The sequence below is a fragment of the Rhinopithecus bieti genome, unplaced genomic scaffold, assembly GCF_001698545.2.
Source record: "Rhinopithecus bieti isolate Rb0 unplaced genomic scaffold, ASM169854v2 scaffold_8601, whole genome shotgun sequence".
Classification (NCBI taxonomy): Eukaryota; Metazoa; Chordata; class Mammalia; order Primates; family Cercopithecidae; genus Rhinopithecus; species Rhinopithecus bieti.
In genome coordinates, this window is record NW_016806193.1 from 1,749,066 (window position 1) to 1,772,728 (window position 23,663).

The 23,663-nt window shown below is 39.2% G+C and overlaps 1 protein-coding gene and 1 long non-coding RNA gene across 5 annotated transcripts in view; one reads left to right on the forward strand and one right to left on the reverse strand.

The window, feature by feature from the left end:
* Window positions 1-13,699, forward strand: part of LOC108531533 (uncharacterized) — a 32,528-nt gene extending 18,829 nt beyond the window's left edge. For 2 of the 4 annotated variants that reach the window (XR_001886191.1, XR_001886193.1), the window contains exons 4-6: window positions 2,718-2,956; window positions 3,447-3,539; window positions 6,287-9,559. This is a non-coding gene — a long non-coding RNA (uncharacterized LOC108531533). Of the gene's footprint in view, window positions 1-2,717; window positions 2,957-3,403; window positions 3,540-6,286; window positions 9,560-11,847 lie in introns of those variants that run through there. The other 2 variants (XR_001886192.1, XR_001886194.1) reach the window with 2 other exon arrangements.
* Window positions 1-23,663, reverse strand: part of ADAMTS9 (ADAM metallopeptidase with thrombospondin type 1 motif 9) — a 175,050-nt gene that overhangs the window by 66,367 nt on the left and 85,020 nt on the right. Inside the window, 4 exon segments of the mRNA XM_017875022.1 lie at window positions 13,715-13,891; window positions 16,284-16,445; window positions 21,407-21,676; window positions 23,390-23,557. Coding sequence (XP_017730511.1) covers window positions 13,715-13,891; window positions 16,284-16,445; window positions 21,407-21,676; window positions 23,390-23,557 — 777 coding nt within the window.

The window sequence follows — 23,663 nt, forward strand, 5'->3', positions numbered from 1 at the left end:
GTGAAAGTCTGGGGGAAACTGATCTCTTTCAAAGCTCTGGCCTGAGGTTGCTGGGTGACCCAGTCCAATTTTTGAGTTTCTTTGAAAGCCATTCAAAACCAAGTGAAATGTAAAAAAGGTCTTATTCAGAAATGCAAATATTCAGCTATCTCTGACTTGTGATAAGTAAAATAAACAAAATCAGGAATCTGGCTGAAAACCCTCGGGAAACATTCAGATCCCAAGGACTCAGTCCCAAGGACTTTTACAAAGCAAAAGAGGGCTGAACTGGTTTCTACTCAGGCTTGTTTCTTTTATGCATCACAAACCAAAATTCATGTTTCTAGAAGTTTTGAAAGCTCCCCAAGACAGGCAGTGGAAAAACACGGGGCTTTGGAGTCCATCAGGTCTGGATTCAATAATTACTGACTGCATAATTATTGGGAACCTTTCTTAACTTCTCCAAATCTCAGAGAAGTCCTATCTGCACAATGGACATCATAAGACCTATTTTGCAAGGATTATAAGAGGATTGGCAATAATGCATGCAAAGGGCCTGGTCAAGGCCATGGCTCATATCAGATGTTTAATAAATGAGGGCCTTTGTTATTATTTTCCACTTCTAGTCAAATCCATTTGGCCAATTGCAAATGGGCGCATTTATGTGTCACATCAGGAAATGTAAGACAATTAATTGTCCATCAGTTGATAACTACTGAAGTGGAGAAAGTCATTCATTCAGAGCAGTGAGCTTTTTGGTGGTGGTGGTGTGTCTTTGTTTAGGGGCAATTTCTGTTTTTTTTTTTAATTTAATTTTATTTAAAATTTTAATCTATTTATTTATTTAGAGACCAGATTATGAGACTGGCTAATTTTTGTATTTTTGGTAGAGATGGGATTTCACCATGTTGTCAAGGCTGGTCTCGAACTCCTGGGCTCAAGCAACCACCTGCCTTGGGTTTCCCGAAGTGCTGGAATTACAGGCATGAGTCACCACGCCTGGTCGAGATTTCTCATTTTTTTAGGGATTCTTTCCTAGGCAAAACATTTGCATGTGCTCAATTTATTAGCCTAGAATTACTGGTAAGATTATAGTTAGGTAAAAGTCAAAATTCAATTTCTAATTTTAAAGGGCTTTTCACATAGCCAATTGGTAATTTAAGGTTCCAATTAATTCTGAAAGGTAGCATCCACTTTCCTTATGGAAAACCAAGATCTCCTCCATAATGGGCACCAGTGCATAAGTCTGTTCTTTAATAAACATTTCTGTAGTCTTCCATCAAATAAAGTTTGAACATTGCAGGGAAAATCCAATGTTTCATTAGAGTGTAGGTTCCACCATAAAATTTCTGAGGTTGATGACAGTGTCTTGGGTTTATTTTCTTTGCCTTTCCTCTATCAGTAGATTTTGTCTCCAGTCTCAAAGCTTTGGAGTCACTACTAATGTTTATGGCCATTATTAATGACCTTTTTAAAGGAAAATAATTGAGATTGATTTTCCTTCTGGGACCAAAACATATCATCTAAAATGTTTTCTGACCCTCTGGTCTCAGAATTGTGCTTGCCATTTTGAGTGTGTTTGTGTGGCATGGGGGTTGGGGTTGGGAAATATATAGCATTTGCCATCTGCTAGAGAAGCAAAGATTTGCAGAGTGGAAAAGAGGAGGTATGAGGAAGTAGAACTGTAGAAAATTGCTTCCCCAGAAGTTCGTGTATAGGAAAGTCAAGTTAATGCCACATATTTGGAAAAGGTGATCCCCTAGTATAGTTTTCTCTGATGGGTTTTTTAAAAATCCAGATAAAGTGGAAACGTCTGACTGTGAAAACTTGGTGATCTCTACAACATAAGGATTTCACTTCACTGAGAGAAGGAAGGGAACGATTTTATAACCTCAGACTTCTTTGACTTAACAAATAGGGACTTGGTATCAAATATGTCTGGGAAATGCTGATGATTCTACCCATCTAATGCCCATAGGAATATGGAAAGAGAAATTCTGCTGTGAGAAATTCATAGAACTACCTGGCAGAAAAGGAAGAGTGATATTGCCTCCCAGGGAACATTTGGCAATGTCTGAAGACATTTTTCACTGTCACAACCGAGGGGGTATGCTATTGGCATCCAGTAGGTAGAGGCCAAGGATGCTGATAAGCATCTACAAGGTCCCAAACAGTCCCCACAACAAAAAATTATCTGGCCCCAAATGACAATAGTGCCAAGGTTGGGAAATCCTGCTTCATACCTATTCGCATTCCATGGAACACTTTATGTACTGCTGTCTTAGTCCCTAATCAGAAATTCTCAGGTAGAATGCTCACTAGAATTAATCCTACTTCTAAAAGAGTTCCCCAAAGAGAAACCTATATACTGAACTCTGACGCTCAAGTTGGACCAATTCCTAGATACTGCTGGCATATTCATATATTCAAATTATATCACTGATATGGCAAGCTCTGTTTGAAACCATAAACTTAAAAAGGAATCTCTATATATGAACCATCAGTGCTATCAGATAATACTAACATTATGAACATCATGAGGATATAACCCTTGTTTTCTTAGAAATGCCCACCCACATTTATGCTGTTCTCTTGAAGTTTATTACTCTTGTCAAAGTTACCAAGCAGAATGTCTATTGATCAGCTGGGCACATCTGTAAACATTTACAATATCTGCCACTTCTTTTAACCCTCAACCCCACCCCCCAAAATGAGTGATGCTGCTTGTTGATTTGCAGATTCACGGTCTGGTGAGACAAGTTTGAGACCTCGTATTTTCAGCTCATCCTTGAAAACCTTGCTTGGATTTGACTGACCTTGATGGCTCCCTGGAATCTCACCTACATTTTATGGAAAATTCAACTCTCCAGAGAGAAGAGCTTTCAGAGTGCTACGGGACTTGCAACTATGACTTTCAACTTTCACTTTTGAATGAGGCTCCAAGTGTCTCAATGGTGGCACTATTTCCAGATTTGGGGTAAGCCAATTCTTTGTTGTTGGGGTTGTGCTGTGCATTGTGGACTATTAAGCAGCATTCCTGGCCTCTACCCACTAGATGCCCATAGCACCTGCATACCCATCGTAACAACCAAAACTGTCTCCAGACATTGCCAAATGTCCACTGGAGGCTAAAATCACCTCCCAGTTGAGAACTATTGAATTATACTAAGGTTCTCAGAAAGTCTCTCAGCAAGTTCTGAATTGATTCAAATTGACTTGGTGAGGTCAGGGCACACAGAGATTCTTTGTGGAAGGGGGTTGTAAAGGGCTTGCTGAACATCCACTCAACGAAGTCAGCGGCTACAGCTAAAAGGGTTGGGAAGCCCCCATCTATAGAAAACGTGCCGTGTACAACGTGAAATCAATTCCCATGCACAACAATGAAGATCCCAATTACAATGAACAAACACGTTCTTCTGAACAGCACTTCCTCCCTGACATCATGTTCACGACCTTGCACCCTGCAGGGGTCTCGGATATGTTATGTCTGATTCAAAGACAACCAAAAAGAAGGAAATAATGATTTCACCAAGAAAGGACACATACCAAGGCAGGAATAGGTAAGTGGGCTAGGCGGGACTTTTATTAATCTCAAGGAAAACAAACAGCACACATTTTTGGGAAAATGCTTTCATTTTCAAAGGAATCTGGATGTGGACTGGGTAGGAGTCGATTAAAAACAAGGGAGAGTCTGCATATGGCCAGATATTTACTGGAATTTACTAGGAAGAGATGCAATGAAAGTCTAGATTCCCCTGGGAAAAGGAAAGCAAAAACATACACCATTCCCAGAAGCCTTTCAGTTTAGCTGCATGGGTGGGATGGGGAGGAGGGAGGAGGAGAGAAGACTTAGGAAAGAGAAAATCATGGGAAAAAGCCAATAAAAAAGTAGGAAAGATTCTATTTCTGCTGAGCTCTGACTGCCACATCCCGCTCCCTTTTTTATCACATTACAGTGCAGATCTGAGATTAAAACAGCTTCCTAGAATGTGTTAGAATTTTAAAGTTGTGAAATAAATCCAGATCTACTCTTTATTTCCTCGTGAAGGAAAATACACACTCTGAATATATTTATGTTAAGAAATTTTATAAAGTAACTTATGTTGAAAATTTTCCAACTTACAGAAAGATTGCAAGAACATCATAAAGATCTCCCCTATCCCCTCATCCTGAGTCCCCAGTTGCCAACGTTTCACATTTCCTCCTCCCATCTCTTTCTATATGCTATTATCATTTTGTCTTTCCCTGAACAATTTGAGAGTAATTTAGAGACATAACATCCCATCATCTCTAAAACTCTGTTTCCTCAAATTAAGACACTCTTTTACGTAAATACCATACAACTCTCTAAGTCAGGATATCGTCATTAATACAACAGCACTAAATAATCCTATGTCTTTCTTTTTAATGATTCCCTTCTACCAGTTAGCTCTTTACTTCCATATTTCTGGGCTAATGTGATAAGGAGTTCAGCACTTGAGTAGCTGAGCTCATTCATTCATTTCAACATTGTTTATAGTATGCCTAGTTTGAGAAAGGCACCCAGTTTGAACTGTGGGTTTCATTAGGCGGAAGGAAATTAAGGTATGGGGCAATTAAATAAATGATTGGGGAAACAGGTTTTTCACTTAAAATGTGTTGGCTCTGTCTATATTTCTTCCTCTGACCTATCTAAGAAAAAAGAAGCAAACACAGTCTGCTTTTTCCCTGTTATATTTCCCTTTGTTCATCTTACCAAGTTCCCAAAATATAACTGTTTTATTCACCTGCCACATGGACTAAGGAATACAGAGGTAGTTGTGAGAATGAGGAGTGATGAGAGGAAGAGGATGCAAGAATAGGGTTCAAGGTGGTTGACTGTCCTACCAATGGGAATGAACAATACTCAGCATCGCTAAAAGAACAGTTCAGTCCCTGTAGCTTAATTTTAGCTCAATAAAGAGTTTGGAAGACATTCCAATGCATTGAATATGCTTTATTTCAACCAGAGAGTTATTATGGTGAGATCACATTTTATTAAATTTTATCATTTTTCATAATTCACTTGTAAGTGCTATAGCATCTTACTTTCTGCAAGGAAACTCATCACCATGAACATCTATAAAGTCTCCTAACTGGCTCTAACAAAATCTATCATCCTGACTATCTATATACCTACTAAATAAATACTTAGATTTATTACCTCAAGTTATTCCATTTATATTAAAAATGCCAGAGATAGCACCCAATATGTGCTTAATACTGATTGTTGCTTTTTTCTTAAAATCTTCTGAAAACCCCAAATCTTGCTCTTTTACTTGGTTTAAGACAATTTTCTTATATTCATTCCCGATTTTCTTTGCTTACGCCCTAAGCAAAACTTGTAAATGGCTCAAATTCATTTCGGAACATTTCAAATATTAGTAATTACACTCTGGGATAACATAAAATCTTACATTGTAGACATACCCTTTCCACTCAGGTTACATTTTACCATTTCATCAACTAAACAATGAGATGAGGGGATTATATCTTGGCTTAAACCAGTAGCTTAAAATTCAGAAAATCCTAAGTTCAAATCCTAGTTCAGCCACTTCCCAGCAGTGAGACCTAGAGACCACTACTGAGCAGTGAGATCAACTAAGCAACTTCTCTGATGGTGCTGACTTCATCAAGTAGAGAGGATTAAGTTAGACAAATGTGGGTGAATTGTTTCGCATAATTCCAAGCACAAAGTAAATGTTCTAAAATGTAAGCGGTTGTTATAATAAAACAAAACAAAACAAAAAACAAAACCAGTCCTCCCTATAATTATGGGAGGAAATACATTGTGTAAAAAATTAAGTGGGAAAAAAAATCTGCTCTTTTGTGGATAACTGAAGCTATCAATTCATTCACTTTCTGAGATATTTCAGAAGAAAATGGCTTAGGGAGAATCATCTGAACTATTTCTCATTTTAGTGCATAGACAACCTGAGAGTGAGCATAAAAGATTAATCAGTGTTTCTAAAAACAGACCATCTGTCAGATTATAGTTTAATTCAGGATGTTGCCCTAAAGGTGGGGAAAACACTCTATATGGCCACTGTGAAAGAGAACTAATAATTATCAGTCAATTTGCAGTCAATGTTGTTGCATAAATTTAAATTTCTTGGGGCCCTCAGTATAGAGTAAAAATGTGAATGAATAAGAGTTTTTATTTTGTTGTTTGTTTGTTTGTTTTAAACACTGTGGACATTAAGTTTTGCAAAACTAATTGACTACATTTACAGTCATGGAGGAGAAACATTGCCTCAACTTGGTTTCTTCTGATGTGTCTTTGAAACAGAGCCCTGCAAAGCTAATCTGCTCAACCTTCACCTACTGGGTTCAATGAATATGAAAAGCTGCCTTCCTGAAACTTTTCCTTCAAAGAGGGAATGATCTCTTGGAATTCAAGCTTCTACAAGGTGGCTACCTGGTGTTTTCCACTTTTGCCTTCTCCTAAAAAGCATCAATCAAGCCTTGCCCTTTCAACCCACTGAACACATAAACATGCTTTCTCGTTAACTGAACTTATGGCCACGATGAACTTGAACTCTGAGATGCACAAGAGGAGAGTTTGTTTTAACAGCTGCTTTTACAATGAAGCCCTGGAGTTACTACTCTCAAGACCCCTGGTTCTGATAGGCCGTCTTTTCACTGTCCTCTGCATTTTCAAATGCCCAGCTGTCAGGGAACACCCACTGAAGTTTTCCAAAACAAAAGCATGAAACACAAGAAAGACAAGAGAATGCTAATCACTGGATACATGGGTGTCTTATGGGGGGACCCCTTACATGTGGAATAGGGTTTTTCTCCCCAATTTATTTTTATAAATTTATTGATTTCTTTGCTAGTTTATTATTAATTGTTAGAGATGTCCTGTTGCCTGAGATTGCCCTGTCCAATATGGTAGCCACCAGCAACAGGTAGCTATTTAGAGCAATTAAAATTACATTAAAAATACAGTTTCCTTGTCACTTAACCATGTTTCAAGTGCTCAGTATTTAACCACATGTGGCTAGTGGCTTCCATAAAGGAAGGCAAAAATAGAGAACATTTACATCGTGGCAGAAAGCTACTAGATTCTTTTGGCCAAGGCATAAGTCTTTCTCATAGGAGAAAGGGGATGCAGATCTTGCTAAGAGTGATGGATTTCTGGGTTCAGCCTACATGAGTCATCTTCCATACCACTCCTGGACATGCTTTCCTTGGCTGCCAATTTTCTGTTTTATACATTTCAGCAAAGAGAGGTTATGATCATTAAAAACATTCATGACAATAATCCCACTTTAGAGAAAACAACAGCAACAAGCAAAGAAGATGGTGTGGAGATCCACACATTCTACATCTTTTAATTGGTACCCATTAAATAACAAAGAGAAAAAGTACCCTCAGACCACAACTCTCCACCTTGTGTGGAGGCCAAGAACCCAGTAGGGAGAAGGCTGAAGGTTAGGTTCTCCACTCATCCTGGCTCTTAGACCACTGAACTCACATTTGGGTTCTAATGGAATGGTGATTGGAAGCATATTCTCTGACAGGAGGTTTTTAAAAGTTCCATGCCATCAGCCAGGCAGCGTCTGTCACTTAAAATGACTGGCCAGTTGCACATTTAAAAGCAAAGATAAAATTGCTAATTTATACTTACTGAATAAATGTTATCAGTATCCAGGAAGGTACCTACCCTAATAACAAGTTGTAGTTTTATTTCTATGGTGGTGGTGAAGCTGCCAGGAAAATCAAAGTATCAGTTCTTTAATTACATGTGTTTAGTATTCATTTAATACTAAAATTTCTCTTGCTCCCTTAGAACGAAGAGCTCTAACTTGTTCACTGCTGTATCCTTAGCACCTAGAACAGTCCCTGGCCTACAGTAGGCACTTAGAAAGTATTTGTTGAAAGTTGAATGGCTGTTTTATTTTATTTTTTTAAAGAAACGACTCAGAGTTTTTTTAATCCTCCCCCAACCCCCAACCCCTGGTATTAAAATAAATCTTCTTCAACTGCTATCACTAATCGCCAGGATTCCCTCCTAGCCAATTATGCTTGGACTCAACCTCTACCTCCCACTCCACATTCCAAAGTTTCTATTTCTTTCCATTCCAGAAGGGCAACTCCACAACAGGAGTGAGGGAGAGGACCTGGACTCCTCCTCAGAGTCCAATAACCCTCCTAACCCTGCTCCCCCCACCCATGGACTTTTTAGATCCATGAAAATAGAATCTGTCAAGCTACCACGAAATAGCATCAGAGGGCAGGATCAGCCTTTCATAGGCATATAATCTCTGTAAATACTGAAAAAAGATTATTAAAAGCCTAAGTTTTGTCTCCAGTGAAATAGATGCAGGCAAGTATTTTGATTGTTCTGAACACATTAGAGATGAGTGCTACACAGAACTAAGGTAAACTTTGTAAATTCATATGTCATAACACTTTGTTCCACAAAAAACTATCTTATTTTTTATACTCCATACTGATACAGCCAAATAATGTGGCTCTTGTTTTTAAAGATGCTAGCAATATGTTTAAACATGTCTTCACTGTAGTAAAAATATCATATTTTATAAAAAATACATATGCATTTAATGTGATATTCCTTATAGTCAAAATCTTGATGTCATCCTCCTAATCTGGCTAAAAATGCATCCGTAAAATGAAAGAAAGGAATATTTTGCCATTCCCTAAACAACAGTTGTTTGAAGCTTTTGTAATTGCTGGTTATGGGAATTTACCAATAACAGGAATGAATTTGGATTTTCTTTTGCCGGAATCAAATGGACAATGTCACAATTAGTTAAATAATGTTGAGGCTAAATGAAGTTTGAGTTTTAGGCACATCTTTTATAGAATATAAACAGGAGCCTAAAAGTTCATTCTGAACACAGGTTGTTTCTTTCTGCCAAAACAAGATTAATAGTCAGTACCCCACCAAGGAGATCCTATCACTGAAGTAGATTATCTGCTAGTCAAATGGGTTCCTAACAGCACCTCCCTCATAGATTAAAACCAGGTTAATGTGATGTGTATTTGCTTACTTTAGCTTGTTACACAGTAAACACACAGCAAACGCTAGCTATTGTTATCTTCGTTTCCTTTGGAGAAGTTTTCTTATTTCTCACCTTATTAAAAATAAAGTCTGACTCATATAGGGACCCTCCTTACCTTGGTCCTTTCACCCATGAATACCATAATAACCTATACTGCAAAAAGGAGGCTCAGGAGGAGGATGAGGTATCAATAGGCCTCTGGGTCATTTCTATGATTTAGATTTTTTTGAAAACGGTAGGCTCTCTTGAAACTTCCAAGGTAGTTGCTGTAGTATTTTATTTTCCTTTAATAAGAAATGCTTTCTGAAATGTATTGCAGTGAACAAATAACAAAATTGACAAATGCCGTAAGCCTTTTATAGTTATCTGAACACACAGAATAAAGTGTAATCAAATTTATGCACATTAGGTTTGCTTTTTCCTGTACCTAGCTGTCTCTTATGTGTTCAGAACCATTTCTTCCAATCACCTTTTTTTGTCTTCTGGCTATATTTTATCATTATCTACAAATTTAATAAATGGAGCATGCATATTTCATAGTTGAGACTCAATAACTCAGGACAACAGTATTAGAAAAGAAAAAATACCCAACAAAATATTAAGCCTCATATATTTTTGTTTATAAATCTAAGCATCATTTCCAACTCAGAAATACGTTTTTAAAGTATCCCTTTAAAATACATACTTGAATCTGTCTAATTACACAAAGCTAGATACTTGGCTACTCAGATTTGAGGGAGGGGTTGTACAGGTTGGAGGGAATTTACAAAATTAAAATGTATCTTTTTAAAACCAAAAGAAACATATACATTCATTTCTAACCCACAGAGCCTAATTGCCTTTACAGTCTGCTGATAAACACTGATTTTTTAAACATTGTATATAAAATTAAATAACATGAAAAAATAAATATGCTTTATTATATAACACATAGAAATCTGTACTGCTCAAAATATTCAGAAAATTCTAGGTGTGGCTGCTTAAAACTGTGTTTAGAAAATATGGTAGTGATATTTACAATCTTTATTTCTTCTAGGGAGAGAAGCAGTGAGGTTATAAAATACTGGTATCAAACATTTTCTCTTCCTACCTACAGAAGCTGCAAACTTTAATACGAAAATGAGGTAGACACAAATTCATAAGTTAGCCAGGCAGAAACAAAAGCACAATTCCTTCGTGAGCTCATAAATTCTCATTATTTGGGTCGACAAACATTATTCCAATGCACCTAAAGCAAAGCTCAGATAACATTTTTAGGTTTGTCATGAAAACCCCAAACAAGCAATTTCTCCTAAGGAGAAGCACAGTTTCCAAGGTGATCAGCAAGCAGGTTGACAGGACAATGCACAAAGGAACACCGAAGACCCATCTTGGATATATGGTATCACCTAGCGGACTTTTAATCTGTGATTACCTGTATGAATTAGCTTTCTCTAGAATGCTCTGGATATTTAGCCTACTTTCTGCTGTGGTTTGACAGTATAGAGCTCTCTTTCCAATTTACTCCTCTAGTCATAGGACACATACATTGTCTCCTTAGTGTCCTCCTGGGACTGACTGCAGGAGTCGACTGAAAGGCATGTGAGTTTAAGAACCTTATTTCAGGCTGGGCATGGTGGCTCATGTCTGTAATCTTAGAACTTTGTGAGGCCAAGGCAGCAGACCACCTGAAGTCAGGACTTTGAAACGAGCCTGGCCAACATGGCGAAACCGCGTCTCTACTAAAAATACAAAAATTAGCCAGGTGTGGTGGTGGGCACCTATAATCCTGATTACCTGGGAGGCTGAGGCATGAGAATCGCTTGAACCTGGGAGAAGGAGGTTGCAGTGAGCCGAGATCACACCACTGCACTCCAGCCTGGGCAACAGAGCAAGACTCTGTCTCAAAAAAAAAGAACCTTATTTCAAAAACAAACATCACCAAAAAAAGGAGTCCAAAGGCCCATTTTAAAAAGGATAGAAAAGGTTGAATTTCTGGAGGATGTTTCTCACCATCATGATTCTTAAATCCGCAATGACTTGAGCCAGAACCAATGGCTGATCTAAGATGGGGACTTAAACCCTAGGTTCACAGAAGCTTCATTTTAGGGATGCTGGAAGCTATATTAATAGTGATTTGGGGTTTCTTTTCTAAATACTGCTCTTTAGTAACAAGCGTTGAAGTAGGCTATCTCCATTTTGACCTTGGAGAAGGCTAATTCACACAGCAGCAGTTGCTTAGTGACATCGTCTACTGCATGGGAGTACTTGGAGAGAGAAAGCAACCAGGCAGAAGGACTAATTGCTACCCTTGGTCTCTAATAAATCTAAGTTGCTTTCTGTTGAAAGCAACATGTTAGCACCTCCAACATACTTTTTGTTGTTAGTTTCACCGTCAGTTACAATGATGAAGCACCATGGAAGTGGCTTTATGGCTATTAACACAATTACTGAGGTATGCTTACATTTGGAATTACTAAGATATTAAACCAAATCATCCACAGAAATAAACTTACAACCAAAACCAAAATTCTACAGTAAGAATCTGAAAGACTGCCCTCTCACTCATATATTTAGGAAAAGTAATATATTACGAAGATATCTATTTAAAGAAAATGCTTTTGATTTAATTTTTTAAAATCACAATTAAAAGCTTTGAAGAAGTGGCCTTGCTCTTAGACTATAGAGGCTTTTAAACACATATTTGAATAATGATCACTTTATAAAGAAACCATTGAAATCATATAGGCAGCAAAATGAATTTAAAAATGCATGCACTTGCTTCTGTGCATACTAGAGTATTATAATTTCTTTCTCTCTCTTTCTTCCTCTGTTTCAGAAAACTGTGTGCAGACCCAAGGAGAACAACTACATGAAATAAACCTACGTCTTCAGTTACAATAATTAGCAGTTCATGTTTTAAAATTTAAATATTTATGCTCTTAAAATATCTGCAGGAGAGGGTAGTGATCCTGTGTAAAAAAAAATTTAGCGTATTTAGAAAGTGTTTAAGGAAGAGAATACCATGGAAATTAATTTATAATTCTCTAAGACTTATGTTTTTCCCCACTTTCCCAAATAATTCTTCCTGGAGAGGTAAATATAGAATAATCAATGGAACTGAGATGATCAATGGGATTGAATCTGGGAAGGGAAATGCAGATTTCTTTGTTTCACCAAACCACAAGAACATGCAATAAATAGGCTTGTGTGTTTCTTCCTAAGGGTTAAGAGATTTTTTTTTTTTTTTTGGTCAAAATTAATGAGCTACTACTTTGTGGAGAGCTAGTAGACTTTCTAAAACGCAACTCTGGCACTGGTATTGCTGTTGGTTGAGTGAACTGGGTGAAAATATAATGAGCTCAAGAGGGAATTTCACGAAGAATAATATATAATAGGAGATGAGGGAAGTTGGGAATGTCAGAAGATGTTCCTGACATTCTAAGGTTATTTCTGATCTTCAGAAATGTTCATTTGGGGAAGGTGCCATTATTGTAGGGAAAATGCTCCTAGTGAACTGACTAGAGGAACAACAGACCAGAGCTCTCTGACTCAGAGTGGCATGTCTTAAGTTCTGGAAGAAAATACTTACAGTCCAGCTAAATAGTACCAGTGGAGATAATGCTCCAAATTCTTCTAGACTTCTACTTAATACAAAGTATGTTGATTATATAGTTAGTGCTATACCTGCAGACATGACCCCAGCCACTGGAACCCTTGACTCTTAGAAATGTCAACAGGTATTAACCATGTCACTTCCCTTAATCTGCTTTTTAGCTGGTTTCAGGGATGGTTAAGACTTCTCAGAACCATATTGGGTAAAAAACATTCTGGATATGATTTAATATAATACTTAATTCAGCTTCAGTGCAATTAATGTATTTACAGGACCATTTTTACTCTATTTACATGAAGCAGCCCTAACAGCTAGCTCCACAGCTTATGGGCACAACTCAGCCAAAGTATAGTTTTGACACAGCTGATCCTTCTGTTTGCCAAGAGCTGCCCCTGAAGTTTGCATCGTATTTACAGTGGCAAACCTGTTTCACCATGTCAGCTGCTGGCTAAGCAGATAGCAAAGGAAGACTAGGACCAAAGCAAAAAATGGTCCCAAATGGGCTTCCTGTCTCTGTGCAAGAGAGAGAACATTTCTGACACCCTGAAAGGTACCAAGTCACTTGTTCCATTTTTGGTCTTTTGCATTTTCAAAATGATTTTAGTCTATTTTGTGGGCACAGCCTTTGTAAAAATTATGTTCAGAGCTGTACCTGAGTCACACAGGCAAATTACAGTCACTGAAGAAAAATTGCTTTGGCCTCAATAAGCAGGTATCTTTCCCAAAAAGTCAAAACTACTATAGCTTAGAAAAGGAAAGAATGTGTGCTATTGAGTTGTCTGTTAAAATCACTGTGTGTGTGTGTGTGTGTGTGTGTGTGTGTGTGTGTGTGTGTATTTAGGCTAAGAAAAGGCAGCTACTTCTTGGCACCAGGTCCTATATGAGGTACACATATTCTGTAAAGTCACTTTGGCAATATCATAAAAAGTTAATTCTATTATGCGCCAATATGGAGAAAATAACAGACTATTTATAGCAGAGTTTCCGGGATGCCCTTGTAAGTGTGACAATTATCTGCCGCAGAGGAGTGCCCCAGAATACCTTGGAATTAGATAGTTTGGTTAACAAACATGAATAGTTAGGGCCGTACCGAGCTCCAAGGGCCAGTACTCCATGCAGCATCGTGTGGACAAGCATGTGTGTTACACTGCTCACGATCAGGAGGTTTATCAAGAATTTCACAGCTCAAATCTGGAAACCGTTCACCGTTGGACCGCTGACAGACCACCAGTCTTGTTCTTATGCCTCCACCACATAGCTTAGTGCACTGGAAGAAGGAAAAGGAAGGCTGCAGTTATTTTGTCTGAAAGGCCAATGACAAATTTTCTTTCTCTCTAATTTCATAGCCAAACTCAATTATGGCATTGGGCAAGGTAAGCCTCTGACAGATGGAACCAAGGTGAATTACAATAGAGATACGTAAAACAGACCAAGGCTCTCCTCCCCTAATGGCAGGTATTAGTTATTAAGTGCTTTCTCTTCACTTGCACTGAGGGCTTTTGCATATAATATATTATCCAATCAAGAAGAGTATAATTATTTGTCCCATCTTATATACGAAGCAAGTAAGGTGAAGGGAGGTTAATTAACTCGATCAAGGCCAATCTGTTAGCAAGTAACAAAGATTCTTTTTTTTTTTTTTTGAGACGTAGTCTTGCTGTTACCCAGGCTGGAGTGCAGTGGCATGATCTCAGCTCACTGCAACCTCCGCCTCCCAGGTTCAAGCAATTCTCCTGTCTCAGCCTCCCAAGTAGGTGGGACTACAAGTGTCTGCCATCGCACTCGGCAAATTTTTTGTATTTTTAGTAGAGACAAGGTTTCACCGTGTTAGCCAGGATGGTCTCAGTCTCCTGACCTCGTGATTCCTCCCACCTCAGCCTCCCAACAAAGATTCTTTGAGAAATACCAAACCAAACCAAAAAAAAAAAAAAAAAAAAAAAAAAACTACCCAATACCAAACAAAGGAGATAGTGACTTAACCGGTTCTATTTTCTGGCAACTTCTAAGAAGCTGTCACCAATCCTTGACTCCTCTCTGACTCCAGTCTCCATAGCCCTTTATGACGCTAACCTATTTTACTGTATCTCTGAATCTGAGGACAACTATGACTTTCCCCTTGGATGAATAAACAGCATGGTGGGAACACTGGATAAGGTTCTGACTCCTGGCTAGATCTAAACTTCTGAGGCAGGAACACGTTGTGTTTCTTGGACAGTGCTGCCGCACTCAAATCCAGCAACACTGACATTTGGTTTCCCTGCTGTGTCAAGGCCAGATCTCCCACAGAATTTGGAATGATCTGGTCTGTGCTGACAGCAAAGCATCCCAGCAAGTTCGTGTACTCTCCTGGCTTGAATCCAATTACAGAAGCTTAATCACAGGCCCCACAGGATATAACTTTTCGAGGAGGTTTTGGGAAATCCACAATACATGAGTCACAAAGCCTCATTCCCTTTTCTTTCCCTTCAATAAAGCTCTCCAGAATGACATAACTGTCAATGAAAGTCAACAATAATCCCGTTATGACTGCCTATGACTAGTAGGTTATGTGGCTGAAACCATGAACTGTGGACACGTGATTTCATTTAGCCAAGCGTGTGGACTAACATGCCCATTGATCTCATTTGTCTTTTTCCCCCTCGTGGCACTGGCACCTCCCAAGTGTTATTTCTCATTTTTTATTTGATAAATGTTACAGTCAAGACAGAACAACTCAACGAACTTTAAATATGTGCTCTCCCTGTGGATTCAAGAATAGAGAGATGTATTCTCAGTTAATTAAACACAAAGCAATAAGCATCTAGGCCCCATGTATAATATGGGCTCAAACCCCCACTTAATCACAGTATTATTAATAATTATTCTTAACATTAATTATTATTACATTATAGTAACAGTTGATTAAAGGCTATGTGCTAGGTATTTGATAGATGCTACCTCATATAATGGTCATAAATACTAAGAGGTTGGTGCTATTATTATCCTTATTCACAGATGAGGATATAAATATTTGGCAAAGATACTACATTATTTGCCAAGGTCACAAAACTTTTAAGAGCCAGAGCTGGGAACAGGACATGGTTTCCTCAGCTTCCAGTACTAAATTGCCCCTCATCAGTCATCACAGGCAGCTCTGAAAAGGTAGTAGCTAAAGAATTCCATATTTGAGAATACACAGCTAACTACTCACTTCTGCAATAAAAACACATCTTCTTTCATGAGAATTATAACACCTATTCAATCTGGCTTCATTAGAGACTTGGAAGGTTGGGACATTATGCCATGGGAACAGGGCATAACACAAACACCCCAAAACTATGAAGAAGAAAGAGGGCAAGACTTTCATGGACCAGTGTAACACATATTTTCAATCACTTTAAAAGCATCTACTTTTTATTCATCAGAGGTGAACAAACAACTTAAACCAGTATTTATCTGTATTCTCTTCTAATTTTGCTCACCTGTATACCCAAACTCTTAGTGGTAATAGGAACACTTAAAAATAGTCCAGAATTTAAGAAGACAGGTTTCCTAGTTAATCCCCACTCCAGAAGCTTCTACTAGAGCTAGTTCTTCTTTCTTAAAATAAAATCTGAATGATAAATACAGTTTGGTTAACACAATTCCTCTGTGTTTATAGATAGATAGTTCACTCTCACCTCTCCCCAGTTGCCATAAGCCCACTGAGGACAAGGGCCGGATTCACAAGCTCTTTGCTCATCAGGTTTTATTCTCTCCACACAGTCATTTGCGGTGTATCCATTTTCATCCTGACATACAACAACACGCCGCTGGGATCCGCCAGCACAGGTACTGGAACACTAAACACATCAGTTGACAAGTTAATTCTCACCTCAATCTCCATCTTAGGGACACAAAAGCAGCTGGTTGAAAGGTTAAGACAAACGTGCTGAAAGCATTTTCAAGTCATCCACGAAGGACAAAAAGCAATCAGGAAAACGTGAGAACTTCCCCATTGTGGGGTTGTTTCATGTACACATCCTATAGATACACCTGGAGGGCAGAAATGTGTCTTCTCTTCTGGCATGCCTCAGGCCCTCCACGGGGGTTCCATAAATGCCTAATGTGACTTCCAAGGCAGGCCACTTACTGTCTTTTTCCCCTCTGCATCTCTAAGAGGCACAGAGGTGTCGATGGACACCACAGTTTATTTGAAAATTCTTTTCAAAACTTCAAGTGCCTATTTAGAACCAATATTTGATTTCCCTTTCAACACAGAGGTCAAATTACATGCTTAATGAATTGCCAGTTGTTGAAATTAAGCTTCTGTATGAACTCATTCAATTACTCCAGGAAAACATCATGGAATGTCATTTAGACATCACTTCCTAGGAGATAAAATGTTCCTTTCTCTCTGTTTACAACGGCCTGAACCTCGGTGGCTAATGGTAGCAAGACTTGTTTTATTTATATTTTACTTCCCCAATGAACTTAATTGAATTTCATTATGACAAACCTCTCTTCGGCCGCACTTTCAGCCTAACACCCTCTCTTTCATGGTTTGTTATGGTGTTGTGTGTATATCATTTCATTTCCCACATGAGCTTCTCATAGCTTACTTATCTATTTACACCTGAAGTGTTTTCTTCTTTCCATAATTTCCTTATCTTTTTAAACCCAAAATGTTTGCTAGTGTCCTTTACTCTGACCCTTATAAAATCAGTTTGCCTATAAAATAACCATCTGGTCCTCAAAGCAATGTATTTCTCACGATTTATCAAGACTCAAACTGCATTTGCAAGCATGTTGTTACCTCCAGGTTCTGAAGGCTGATTTTTGTTTTCCAGCAAATTGTAGCTCATATCAGTGTTATTTCAAAATAGGCTTGATCAAATATTGCTTCTTGCTGGTCAACTTCTTCCGTATCAAGATGTGAATACATTTTGTTGCTTATTGAACTGGACCACTGTTAATTTCCTTGCCCATGATGGTCAAATTATCAGTGTTTTTAAATCAGTACCTACACTTTCATTTTATATTGGGTTTAATTTTTAAATTTAGAGCCAGATAATAGATTTATTAGTTCCTCTTGAGAAAATATTTAGGTATTTTCAGGTTATAAAATGTTACCTTTATTCTTTGAGGATTCTGGTATACTTACTCTAAATCTCAAAATATTCATTTCCTACTTTTTTTTTTTTTTTTTTTTTTTTTTTTTTGAGGTGGGGTTTTGCTCTGTCATCCAGGTTGGAACACAGTGGTATGATCACAGCTTACTATGGCCTCCACCTCTCAGCTCAAGCAATCTTCCCACCTCAGTCTCCCGCATAGCTGGAGACCATCAGTGCACACTACCACACCTGGTTAAAATTTTTAAATTTTTCGTAGAAACAAGGTCTCACTATGTTGCCCCAACTGGTCTCGAACTCCTGGCCTTAAGCAATCCTCCTGTCTTAGCCTCCCAAAATGCTGGGATTACAGGAGTGAGCCACCATGCTTGGCCTTACTTCCTACCTTCCTACTTTTAAACAGCTTAGTACATAATAAAAAATAGAGAACTATTATTTTAATTAGCTTTGTTTGGGGACCAGAATTTAAAATGTTAGGAAGGGCCTTGCACAGTATAAATAGATTTGTAATCTATATCTTGGTCCTTGGGTTTTCTCCTTGATAATATAATCTTGTATCATTTCTTTATTATGTCACCTGTCAGCTTTATTGCCCCAGTAAAATGTCAGGCTCCTTGAGGAAAGGCTCAATGTTATAACCTGTGTCCCTATTATGTCCCATAGTGCTGGTCACAGGATACACTACCTGGTCCAGTTAAAGATTCTGGAAGGAACAGCTCTAGAAACTCCATGGTATTCTCTCTCCAATACAGCTGATGGGTATAAGGATGAACACCTGATCCATGGCCAACCAATCCACTGGCCACCCAGGGAGCAACTGGATACTTCCTACTGAGAATCCAACTAAAGTGCTGGTGACAGCTCTCAGCTTGGGTCAAGCAGTTGCACTGCACATTCTTGAGCTGTCTGAACGCTGAGCCTGCTTGGGTCTTTATACTCCCACAGACAGATGAAGTATTGTATATAACCTTTCTCCAGGTCTAATTTTGCCATTATTTGATTAACAGGGATTCTTAGTTCCATTCCTCCATGTTGCAGACTTTCAGTCTGGACTTTTGTTAACAAAGTCCCCAATCTCTTTAAATGACAACATTTTCTTAGGTAAACATTTTTTTGAACAAACTTTGTATCTATTAGTGAAACTCACTTGAAATTTGTCATCCACAATGGACAAAATAAAGGAGAATGGCTTTTAGAGAAGCAAAGGGTGATAGACATTTGTTTTTTTCTACCTGCTCAAATCAACATCCTTTTCCTTACATCTGGCAGCCCAATTTCCTTTAAGAAAACATTCCTCCCCACAGCAGATGCCATCTTGGTCTATCAATTAAGACACTCTGCCCTATTGTGGTCAGAGGTGGACAACTGGACTTCCCTGGGAATTTGAATCCTCAGCAGAATAACTCAAGAGTGGCATAGGCTTAAAAGGGATTCATTAAGACAGAAACTCTCTAAAGAAATTATCCCTTAGTTACTCTTCTATCTAGATCAAGGTTTGGCAAGCCACAGCCCAAAGACCAAATGTGTGCTGCCACCTGTTTTTAGAAATAAGGTTTTATTGGAACAGGGCCATGCCCACTTATTTACATATCATCTATGCCTGCTTTTGTGCTGCAACACACAGCTGATTAGCTGTGACAGAGACTGTATGGTTCACACAGCTGAAAAGATTTACTATCTGGCCCTCTGCAGACAAAACTTGCCAGCCCCTGAGATACAGCCCTGAAGATGCTCTGGTCCCTGTCCTTACTCGGGCTAAATGAACAGCATTGTTTGTTTTTCTTTCACTTGAAAGAGTCAGTTTCTTTTCTTTTGTTTGCAAAACTCCTAATTGGTAACACACCTTGCTCAAGTGTATACAGAAATCTATCATAAAATGGAGTTCTTACTCCAGAAACCACTGAAAAACTTGATTCCCATTCTCCAGTGTTTATAACACTTTGCTGCCTTTTCTGCCATGGAAGGCAGGAAGACCATGTACAGTTTGTGTACCATGCAATGCAGTGCAAAGATGACGTACATCCTTCATCTTCCTGGGAGTAGGTCAGACACGTCAAGCTAGGGCTGAAAAATCACATTGTCCAGCTTCAGCCTCACTCAACTTAGGAGAAAAAAAATATCCAAACAAAAAACAGGCACAATGAGGAAAAGAATGGTATTACCCATCGCCACAAAAAGCTTACCTAATCCTCCCTAATTGGGAGCTCTGCCCAAGGGCAGAATCATTCAATCTTAAAGGAATCCATCATCCCCAAATGTAGTCCTAAAGAAGTATAGCACTAAAAAGCTTTCTTTAAATCCTAGCGCTATCATTAGACTACACATGTATGAGTTTTGAATTATGTCAACAAGGAAAAACCATGAGACACTCAGTGATTACTTCCCTGGATCACCTTTTACTTTCTCTGAACTGAAATCTCTTCTAATCTAGGGCAAAGGAAGCCCAACAGTGGAAAGCAAGAGAGGGGGATGGGATAGCGAGGGTCTTGGGCAACTTGGCAGCTGTTCTGCACACAACCAGCACAGACAGGGGTGCGCAAATGCTCAGTGGCTAATTAGTATTCATCAGAAAGTACATCTAATTTACTGAAACATAACCATGGTGGGAAACAGACAGCTTCCTTCTAATTCTTTTTAGCCCAGAAACAATTAAACAGAATTAGCAGTACTAGAAGGAAACTAATAGTAAACAATTAAAAAGAAGACCCCTGAATAATTAGTAAACACCTAACTACGTCCCTATCCAGGATCCCTTAAACCCCCGCCCCGCTCCTGCAGTTCCATTTAACATGTCTGGTATTGCACAGCATATATTTTTTTTGTTTAGCAAAAAGTTTAAAACATTCCAAAGCATGCTTTTCTTTTGATATCAGATATCTGTCAAGGCCTTCCTAATTTGAAGGACAATGATAATGATAGTAATAAAGACAACTTGTCAACATGTATTAAGTTCTCACTCTGTGGCAGGCAGGGCACAAAGCACTTTATTTGCAGCATCTCATTTAATTCTTACAGCAACCCAAGAAAGCAGGAATTATTGTTATCCTCATTTTACAGATAAGAAAACTGAGGCTCGAAGAGGAGAAGGGAACTGTAGAACGTCCCCAAATTTAAAAGCCAAACCAAGGCATCTTCCCTCAGGGATTGTGCTGGTAACCTTTAGGTTGGGGCACTTTTCTCCTAAGCACAAATCTTACCTAGACTAGTATTTCCCCTTAACCCAGGACAATGACCTACTACTACAAATTACACAGCAACCATGCCACTTTGAGACTGCACCCTTCTGGAAAATAGTAGAAAGGAAAGTGGCTTTCATTAAGAATTCCCTTTCAGAAGAGTTTCTCTGTCTTCTCAACTCCCCTACAGGTATGAGCTGCCTGTGGCCTCCAGGATGAATCATGATGGTATTCTTGGTACCTTCCAGGAGGTCATGTGATCATATCACCCAGCCACGATATCCTCTTTCTCCACCCAATCGAGGCAGCTTATAGGTGCATGCAGGCAGTATCAGTATCATCAAGGGCTGTAATTAACCCATTACAAGTTACTCAGAGCAAATGAAAATGCACAATGTCAATCCCTTGTAAAGAAAAAAATATGCTCTAAAGGTGTTTCTAGTCTCTTTTCCCCCAAACCAACCTCAAGTGAAAGAGAAGCAAGCAAACTAAGGAAAGACTTCAGGGAATACTCACTGCTCCCCAGGGGCCAGTTCTCCACTGGTTTCCACCGAGCACGTGGGTGCGGCTAGGGCTGGCGCTCCGGGGACGATAGTCCTCATTTTGGAAGGGGTGCTGAGCTAAGCCACTGTCTGGGGTCCTTTGAGGGCATGGTGACATGGAACAGTCCTGGTCAGTTTCTGGGATATAATCCTGGTCGCACTCACTCCGATCGATCACGTGGTCACTGTAGTTGACACACACCACTTGCCGGGTTGCCCTACCTTGCCCACAGGTCACAGAACACTAGGTTGAATGTTCAGAAAGAGAAAGCGTCAGTCATTTGGTGGAGGGGTTGACAATTCCTGAATGTGCATTTCTGTAAATGGCCCACCACTTTCCCAAATTGCTCAGGCCAAAAACCTTGGAATCACCCTTGTCTCCTCTTTTTTTTCCCCACCCCATATACATTTCAGTGAGAAATCTGTAAGCTCAGTATTCAAAAATCACAAAATATAACCCTTTACAACAAAAGTCAAACCCTATCCTTCCTTCCAGTGATTTTCCAATTCATCTGAATAATATCCAAAATCCTTACATTGATCTACTAGACCCTTTATTATGTGGCCACTGACTACCTCTTTGACCCATCTACCATTCGCCACTCACTGCACTCCAGCTATGCTGGCCTTACTGATGCTTCTTGAACAAGCCAAGAACACTTCCATCTGAGGGACTTCATACCTACTGCACCTTTTGCCATACCACTTAGATACCCACGTGGGTCATTCCCTCACTTCACTCAGGTCCTGCTCAATGTCAGGCCTTTTTTGACCACTCTCTCTAAAAACACATCCCATCATTCTCTATTCCGTTTCTCATCTTGACTTCTTTCTAGGACTTATCAGTACCTGTTGCTACATTACATACTTCCTTATTTGTTCATTGACTGGCTCATCCATTGGAATCATCTCCATGAAGGTAGAGGCTTTTTTATTCATTCTTCACTGCTCTTTCTCTAGCAAGCTTTCGCCAATATCTGGTGAGTAGGCAGATGGATCTTAGAGAAGATGAACTGACAGATGGATGGACAAATGGATGGATGGACGCATGGATCAGTGTTTGGAAGCTCAAGATGTGAGAGTGAGATTATCTACTATTTATTGAGTAGTACTTTCTGTTAAGCATTTAACATACATAATCTCAAATAATCCTCACAACAGCCCTGTAAAGTAGTATTCTTTTCTATCTTCTTTAAGAGCAGAGCAAACTGAGACTCATGGACTTAAACCAGATTGCTCAAGGCCATGCAACAAGTAAATGCCAAGGTCTGGGTTTTTACACAGCCCTATTTTATTGCACCTCTCAAATTTCTCTCTCCATATTGATATTTATTGAGATATTAATCTCCATTCTCCCTATGACCTCTCCTCACCTATCCTAATCTATTTCCTGAACCCTGGGCTTTTTGCAGGGCAGAAAACAGAAGCTGCCCAAAGATAAAAGTTCTACTTTTATAAAAACCCATAGGTGGTGCTTGGTGTACAGCAGGGCAGGTTCACAGCACTGGATGAGGATTCCCACTTCCATTCTTGGCAGGGGAAACCAAGAGCCTCTTGACTTTTAGGGACCACAGGATGCAGGAAGAATCCAGACTCAGAGCAAGAGCCTCTCCCCTCACTCTCCTGACATTTTTGGTCTTCTACAAACCTACTGCATACTAATATGACTCAGTGAAGACTGGGATTTCTGATCAACCCAACAGGACAGGCACTCAAGCAGACTGTAAACTGATTTATCCATTTTTTGAAAATGTGCATTGCTTAAGCACTTAGCTAAGAATCCTTGCACACTTGGCCAACAACACATAAGTGGAGCAGAACAATTTAAATCATAAAACAAATCCAGCTCTGACATATTACCCATTGACATTTCCAAGTGGCGCCCCCTTCCGCTGACTCCTCATACCCCTCAGTGTTCCCCCCATTCCCCCTGATTCCAAATAATCCACTGGCTTACAGAGCTCCAGTCCAAGGCCTTCCATTGCCCACAGGGTGTCACAGAACATTCTTCCTTTGCCACTGGTCTAGGCAGGGTAGCACAGGCACTCTCGTCAGCCACAGAGCCATTCTCATCTCGGCAGCTGACGTATCTCATCCGGGTACCTTTCCCACAAGTGGCTGAGCACTGGGTGTTGGAGTAAAATCATGCAGTTATGTTACTTGGAATGGCTGCTTACTGGACAGTAGTCCACTTTCTATAGTCATGCCAGAGAACATTAGCCCCCATCCTG